This window comes from Herpailurus yagouaroundi, unplaced genomic scaffold (assembly GCF_014898765.1).
Source record: "Herpailurus yagouaroundi ecotype Mexico unplaced genomic scaffold, PumYag 254, whole genome shotgun sequence".
Lineage (NCBI taxonomy): Eukaryota > Metazoa > Chordata > Mammalia > Carnivora > Felidae > Herpailurus > Herpailurus yagouaroundi.
The window spans coordinates 664,402-672,761 of NW_024412471.1; the positions used below are offsets into that span (position 1 = coordinate 664,402).

At 41.9% G+C, this 8,360-nt stretch overlaps 1 protein-coding gene and 1 long non-coding RNA gene across 4 annotated transcripts in view; one reads left to right on the forward strand and one right to left on the reverse strand.

Annotated features, from left to right (window-relative positions):
- Positions 1–376: 376 nt before the first annotated feature.
- LOC121021082 (uncharacterized) overlaps positions 377–8,360 on the reverse strand; it is a 29,539-nt gene continuing 21,555 nt past the window's right edge. Inside the window, exons 3-4 of the long non-coding RNA XR_005786417.1 lie at positions 4,261–4,372; positions 377–773 (exon numbers count right to left, since the gene is read on the reverse strand). This is a non-coding gene — a long non-coding RNA (uncharacterized LOC121021082). The remainder of the gene's footprint in view (positions 774–4,260; positions 4,373–8,360) is intronic.
- The window catches only part of LOC121021081 (hornerin-like), a 7,489-nt gene continuing 4,901 nt past the window's right edge, over positions 5,773–8,360 (forward strand). For all 3 annotated transcript variants that reach the window (XM_040461280.1, XM_040461282.1, XM_040461281.1), the window contains exons 1-2: positions 5,773–5,867; positions 6,710–6,864. In XM_040461280.1, the coding sequence (XP_040317214.1) occupies positions 6,727–6,864 (138 nt within the window). In that variant the 5' untranslated portion in view covers positions 5,773–5,867; positions 6,710–6,726. The remainder of the gene's footprint in view (positions 5,868–6,709; positions 6,865–8,360) is intronic.

Here is an 8,360-nt window from a genome sequence, read left to right on the forward strand (position 1 = left end):
TATAATTTTATAATATTATAAATTTTATATTTATATTATATAATTTTATAATATTATAAAAAATTTTGTTACATGGAGTTCATTAGAGTGTTAAGTGTGAGAGTTCAACATTTCTGCAAATTCCTATATTATACATGATCCTTTAAGGAGATGTATTAGGTGTTACAGCATCATCACATCACTGTGACTGCAATTCCTTTGAGTTTACAGATCGAACTTCCAAGCTTCTGGTTTCAGACTATGCAAATGCAAAAAAAATGGCCAATAAAAATTTATGAACAATATGTCTTGCTTCTTTCATGCTCCACTACTCGACTTAATAAGTGGGAAGGCTAGAAACTGACCCAAACATGCAGAGAAATTAATGATGGAGCTCTGGAGAGCAAAAACATTTAAGCACTGGCCAAGGAAGAGGAGCCCTCAAGAAAGACTGAAAGAGGTGCAATAATCAGATTGTAAAGTGTTGACAAGTAAATGGAAGGTGAGGGACAGGGAGCGCTATGGAGTTAGGCTATGAAGAGGTAGAAAAATCTGATGGGAATAAATTAGATGAGAAATCATCATCACTCCCCTCATCTCAAGCCTCCTCTTTCTCCTTGATTGCTTTTCCTAGTGCGTACACCACCATACACACAGTCATCCAAGCCAGACCCCTGATTACGTCCATTCCCTTGCCTCTCACCTGATTGATCTTCTTTGTTCTACCTCAGCTCCCCACGGTCAAGCATCATCACAGCAGTGAGTCAGGTCATGTCTCTCCTCTGCTCAAACCCCTGCATAATAAATAAGCCAACCATACAGTATGTTATGAGCATGTGCCAAACGGAGTGGTCAAGGCAGGCCTTATTAGAAGGCAACACTTGAGCAAGCACTTGAAGGAAATAAAGGATAAAACCAAGTGGATATTCGGGGTGAAAGCATTCCTAATGGCAATCCTAAGGAAAGAGAATGCCTGGGAGGTTTTAGAGAATAGCAAGGAAGCAGTATGGCTTCATCCGAGTCCATGAGGAAAGAGAGCTGGAGGAATGTCAGAGAAGAAAAAGGGGCCTGATCAGTGTCATACTCATCACATTCACACTAAAGTATGCCTCCCTCTTGAAAAAGAGAGAGGGACAGAGAGAGAAACCAGGAAATAGGTGATGAATGTAAGCATGCAAAGCACTGTGCTTGGCATAAAGGGGACCATAATTTTCTTTCTTCTGCCAAAATGTGGAGGCATAAAGAACAGACTGATGGTTACCAGAAGGGAGGTGGACGGGGAGACAGGGAAAATAGGTGATGAGGATCAAGAGTGCACCTGTCATGAAGAGCAGAGGGTGTTGTACAGAAGTGTTGAATCACTATATTGTACGCCTGAAACTAATATAACACTGTTCACTAACTTGAATTTGAATAAAAATTTTAAAAAATATATCCTTCCCTCTCCCTCTGTCTGTCTCTCACACTCACTCACTCTCTCACACACACACACACACACACTCTCCCTCTCTCTCACACACACACACACACACACACACACACACACACACACGCACACACAGGCAAAGGCTCTGGATCTGACTCCCAACACCCAAGGGCTCTCTATCTATGTCTTGGCTCTTCCCTTCCCATACCTGAAGCTCAGATGTACCCCCATCCCCAATGTCCCCCATGCTAGCAGGTGTTTTGTGTCACCTACATGTACCACTTGGAGAGTCCCCAAGGAGCACTTTCCATCACTCTCCCCCATCTGCCTACTATGATCAACCAAGCCTGCATGCAGAAAGCCTCAGGTAGGCAGCAACAAGGGATACAGGCTATGAATGGTCATGCCAATAATAGCATCAGACAGAAAGTTAAGGAGATAAACACACACTAGAGAAAGGTATTGACAGAATAAATAAGGGGGTGCAAGTAAGAATGAGCTCTGGATTCCCAGCATCTGGAGCATCTTCTGGAACTTGGAGGAGAAAAGGGAAAATACCAACAGGAGAGAGAAACAGCTGAAGAGGAAGACCAATACTCAAGCAGGCTATGTTCCAGGGCCTTCGGGCTGGAGCTGTAAGATGGATCACTGTGCTGGCCCCACTCCCTAGAGAACAGATGCTAAGCTATAAGATTATATCACATTTATTTTTGACTTTTTGAGATAAGAGGGAAATGACTCTTGTACCTAGAAAGAACACCTATTGACAAGTATTAATTTATAGCCAACTTCTTTTGACTCCCCTTAACCCAAACTCATGAGCATCAGTATTCTCTGCTTGTTATGTCCCTGGTTTTTGCATAGTCTCCTCCTTCATAAACACTAAGCTATTAAGAATCACCAGGAATTGCATAGGGGATGTGATCGGAGAGGAAAGAAAGGGCAGGGAGGAAAAGACCTTCTGCAGAACTTTCCTAAGACCCAGCAGATGGTGCTATAAGAACACTGCCTTAGGGACAAGGGCAGTGAGAGTGCACTGGGATGGGAAGAGAACTCCACCTGCTGATCTTCACCAGTTTTATCTGTTTGTTGATTGGTTGGTTGTTATGGGTTTGTTTGTTTGTTTGTTTGTTTGTTTGTTTTAGGTCAAACACTCCGTTCCTCAGGAGATGCCTCCAAACCCTTCCTTTTCTAAGACACAAATAGTCCCCTACTCCCTGGCTATTCCTAGGAAGAAGCAGATTTGAGTTTGAATCCTGTCTTCTCCACTTAATAGCTAAGTGACTTAAAACAAGTTAGATATCTTCTCTGAGCCTGTTTTATCATCTGCAAAATGGAGGTAATAATACCTACATCATATACTTGTTGTGGGGATTAATAAAATGATGAATGTAAGCATGCAAAGCACTGTGCTTGGTATAAAGGGGACCATAATTCTCTTCCTTCTGCCAAAATGTGGAGGTACTGAAAAACCTAAAACATGACACATACCATAAGAAACCTCTTCTCCTGGGGCGCCTGGGTGGCGAAGTCGGTTAAGCGTCCGACTTCAGCCAGGTCACGATCTCGCGGTCCGGGAGTTCGAGCCCCGCGTCAGGCTCTGGGCTGATGGCTTGGAGCCTGGAGCCTGTTTCCGATTCTGTGTCTCCCTCTCTCTCTGCCCCTCCCCCGTTCATGCTCTGTCTCTCTCTGTCCCAAAAATAAATAAAAAATGTTGAAAAAAAAAATTAAAAAAAAAAAAAAAAGAAACCTCTTCTCCTGAACCCTGTCATCTCCAAAGGGAAAACCGTGAACCAAATTCATGAGGGGAAATCTTCATGCCCACCCTTTCACTGTGGAGCACATGCTCTGGTAAAATCATGACTCTCTGTGTGGGAAAGGATGTTTGTGATAATCTAGTCCAACTCTTACATTAGTAATGCTCAAAAGGGAGCAAAGAGGCCAAAATGCACATTCAATATGCCTCTTGTTTTCATCACACGAACCAGGAAATAAAGCTCAACACAACTCTGGTTGGTGATGTCGGAGGGTATTCAGAATATATAGCCCCAAAAGGACTAAAACTGCTTATATGATACATGACAATTCCTTTAATGCCCCTAGCAATGAATTAAGTTACATTGCAAAAAGCTCATTGCACTTTTAGTCAATGCAGATGTTAAAATTTTCTTCCTTACATCAAGTCAAAAGGTACCTCCCTTTTATTAGTACCCAATGGTGCCCTGTTCTGGTCCCTTTCCCTACCACCACACACGCTGACATTCACAAACAGACATGCACACTTTTCTCACTCAAGGGAACTCGTGGTTCTGATGTCCCACCCTTCCCAGCCCTCTTCTTCACTCTGAGACTCCTCTCCTGGGGAATCTTCCTGACAAGCAAATATAAACGAGGGTCAGGAATGCCATATGCAGTGTGTCACCAACTTTTTGTATGGGCCACAAGCTAAAAATGTTTTCTACATTTTTAAGTGGCTGGAAAAAATTGTGACCTGTGAAATTATGAAATTTAAATTGTCAAAAAGTCAGTGTCAATAAATAAGTTTTACTAAACACAGGCATGCTCATTCATTTAAATATCATCTGTGGATGCTTTCATACTACCAGAGCACAGCTGGGTAGCTGCAAAAGACTGTCTGGCCCACACAGCCTAAAATATATACTATCTGGCTCTTTACGGGAAAAGTTTGCTGACCCCTCATTTAGGAGAACACTGGCACTGAAAGCATGATTCACCTGGATTAGTCTCCACCAGCAACCCCCTCGTCCCTCTGTGGCAAACACTGGCTCCTGCAGAAAATTAGTCTTCACTCAGCAAACTCCACCTCCCCTGCACCCCCACAGTCTTAGTCACACCTGCAAAAGGCTCACTCCTCTGATGGAATCATGACAACGTGGCCCAAATCAGGCATCCAGAAGAAACGCGGCCACAGCATGGATCCTGACCGTGCAGCCCTCTGGGTAGCTCCTAGAAGAAAACACAGAGCATCATAATGGTTGAATTTGGAATCACATAATTTATCATTTACCAACAGTTGCTACCACTCCTCCCCAAATCCTGATGATTGTATTGCATAAGTTTTAAGTCCATGTGACTTCACCCAGCTTCAGTGACATCCATGTCATACGCATAGTTCAGAAAGGATGAAATGCAGAGCAAGGTCGCAGGGATAAGCAGAAGGCATGTGTTGATTCCCAATCCTAGGACTCAGTTTAAATTTTTTTTAAGGTTTATTTTTGAGACAATATGAAAGACAGAGTGCAAACAGCGGAGGGGCAGAGAGAGGGAGACATAGAATCTGAAGCAGGGTCCAGGCTCTGAGCTGTCAGCCCAGAGCTGGATGAGGGGCTTGAACTCATGAACCGTGAGATCATGACCTGCGCCGAAGTCAGACGCCCAACCGACTGAGCCACTCAGGCGCCCTGGGACTCAGTTTATATTTAGGTGAAATCATGTCCTCTGAGGTGAAGATAGCAAGAGAGAGGGCAGCCCCCAATCCTGTGAAAAAGTGGAAGTTGATCAATGCAGAGCACTACAGTCATGACCCTCATTCCTCTTTCAATTCAATTCGACAAACATTTACTGGGGACTTCTTTGTGCCAAGAAATGTGCTGAGTCTCCAGGTGACACAGGTGATAATAATGCCCATCCCCTGATCTCAAGGAGCTCATAGTCTAGAAGTGATATAAACACATACATCAGGGTATGTGTCTGTGTGTGTACACACACATGCATACATCAGAAAGAATATACACCAAATAATTAACAGTAGCTATTTCTGGGATACCTTGCTAAAGAGCATGGATTTCTTCCTAAGGTTAACAGTAGTTAAAATGAAAGCTATATTGAGAATGGCCACTAAGGTCTGGTAAATAGGGTTAGGTAAAGAGACAAGAAGGCCTGTGCAGTCATTATTGATTCAAGAGGAATGGTTATATCATGGGTAATAATATCCTGGATGATACTCTGGTTGGAAATCCATATAAGAAAATTCAGTTCAAAATGGGAGTTTGACTGGATGATCCTTAAGGTTCCTTTGAAACATCAGGTCCCATGATTGTTGGACATTCAGTCCGTGATGTCCCTGCACACATTCCATTCACTCCAATTAAAGTCCACATAATTGGCTATCGATGCATTATGCTAGATACTTTGTTGAATACACAAAGGTCTTTCTGCATCGCCCAGAGACTCTGGCAGGTGGGGCTGATACTAGCCCAGATTTGGGAACTGCTAGTGCAATCACAGGTGAGCATGTAAGGAAGTAAGAGGGCAATCACCAGGAAGGTGGAGATGGAGGCGGAGGTGGAGCTGGGCTTATTTGTGGTGAATCAGGACATCTCAGGACAGCTCCTCCCTAAGATGGACCATTATCCCCTCTATAAAAAGGCCACTATCCCCAATTAGCAGCACCCTGTAAGCCATTCCAGTCTCCATCCGACTTGTTCCTCTGGTGAACTAGGTAAGTGAACAGGAGTACTTTGGGCCATAAATCCAGTATGTGCTCTAAGACAAAGAGGCACTGGACACCAGCCTTCTTTCTAATGTACATTGGGGACTTTGATATAATTTTAACTTTACTGAGAAGGAAAATGAAGAGATGACTGGGAATTATAGCACCTTCTTTCTTCAGGGTCATTTCCTTAAAGATCATGGGGCTTAATTATCCACTAGACAGGTTGCTCCTGGACTACTGAGATTTTCCTCTCTGCTATATAATCAGCAAAGCCTGAGGGTCGGTCCCTGTTTGGAGAATGAAAACAGAAGTGGGCCCAATAGCAGCTGCCCCCAGCTCTTTACCACCTAGGCCTGTGGTTGCTCACCTTATCTACTTCCTCTGACCTACAAGTCTTGAGGGTCTATCTTAGTCACTGGTGTCCCTTGGGTGGAATCAGGCATGCTATGTGGATGAAGGACCTGTCCCTCCATAGTGGTGGCTGGCACATAGAGAGGAATTGAGGAAGTAGGTGGATCGGCACACCCAGGATTTCTATAGCTCCACAGCAATGTTCATAAAACTATCCTTGGTAGAAGCAGGAAGCTCAAAACAGAAAGCCATTACTCCTACATTCATTCAGGAATGAAAATAAGAGATACATATTCTGTTCCTAATTTCATCACTCTCTTGCTACATGGCTTGAACAAGTCTGTCAACTCTGGATTGGTTCTTGATTTCAACAGGATAAAATTAATCATGCCCAATTAATTCTGAACAAATACTACAAATGATTGTAACTATTTATGTATTTAAGCAAGAAAAAGGAGTAATAAGAGGTGGGTCTCTCTCCTTTTTTTTTCCTTTAGGTTAAATTTACAAAAAGATGCCTAAACTCCTACATGGCATTGTCACTGTCATTGATCTTTTCTACCAATATGCCACCCAGGATGGGGAATGTGACACATTGAATAAGGCAGAACTGAAAGAACTTTTGGAAAATGAGTTTCAACAAATTCTGAAGGTAAGAACCCAGCTCAGGACTGAAAACAGCTACAATTCTCTTCTTCACTCCTTCCCAGCTTTTTGTCACATCTGTCAGACTCCTACAGGACTCTCTACTTGGTGATAGAGATTAGGGTTTGGTAAAGGCTTGAAATATGATCAAAAGTTGACCCACAATTGTTTCCATTAACAGGACCAAGGGAAGTGATCCTACTGAACAGATAAAATCCATAGGTTATATAATATCCTATCTATGTGATTCTTATGGAATAAAAAAAATTAGATAGTTCTCAGAAAAAGTAGATGAAATGCATCTTCTTCCCTTTGTCTTTCTTTATCCCAGAACATCCTGACTGACCTGACTGCCTATTTTTGAGATTCTGACACTATAAGGCCTCAGAGTTCAGAAAGTTAGCATCTTCCTCCTAAATCATAAAACATGGTGACCAACATCTTAAAATGTCAGCTCTGAAAATAAATATTTGGGAGCTTAGATCTAGCTCCTGATCATCAATTCATTATATCCAACTGCCTACTAAATATTTCTTATTTGGATTCCTATGGGTGTCTTAAATTCAGTATGTCAGATATGAAACTCATCATTTTCCCTCTAAACTTTCTCCTCTTCTGCCCAAGGCAGAAATCTGGTTCCATTCATAACTCATTCTCTCAGCAAGCACCTCCACCCTCCATATAATTCATCAACAGTCTCTCAAAACTGCCCATTTCTCTCCATCACTATTGCTAGTCCTTTGGCTCAGGCCACCTTCTACTCCCAATCTCAACCTTAAATGCAAATCTAATCATTTTATGGCACAATTCAAAATCCTTCAGCTTTTAAAATAAATAAAGTCTAAAGTTCCTTCACATAACTTAAAAGGCATGATCTTATCCCTATTTGTTTCTCTAGCAGTATCTCTTGACTACTGAGACTCAAATTTTAACAATCCATAATTTCTTCCTTGTATGAGCCATGTGTCCTCTAACCTCCAGCTCTGTTGTTCCCTCTGCCTGGAAAACTCGTGTCCCCTCTCCTTTCTTTCCTACCCCTTCATTTGGCCAAGTCCAACTAATACTTCAAAAGACATTACTTCCTCTCATTAACCTTCCTTAAACCCCCACTGGTTCCCCTCTGGTGTACTCTCTAAAACATTATCACAATACACTGTAATTTTAAGTTTGTGTGTCTGAGCCACTAAACTTTAATTTCCATTTTGGCAGAAAACAAACTTTTTCACTGCTTCATCCCCTGCAGCTAACTCAATGCTAAGCAGATAGTAGGTACAAAAAAATCTTTGTTTTGAATGAGTTAATGAATAACTGGGCAAATAAAGAAAAGTCACATATAATTATGTTAATCATTCATATTTAACCTATTGCTCACAAAATATAATCAATTTCCTTGTTCACTAACATCTTTCAGTTGCATCCACTTCTAGAAAATTCTCACTTCATTGCTTATTATGTATTTCTTTCTTTCTTTCTTTCTTTCTTTCTTTCTTTCTTTCTTTCTTT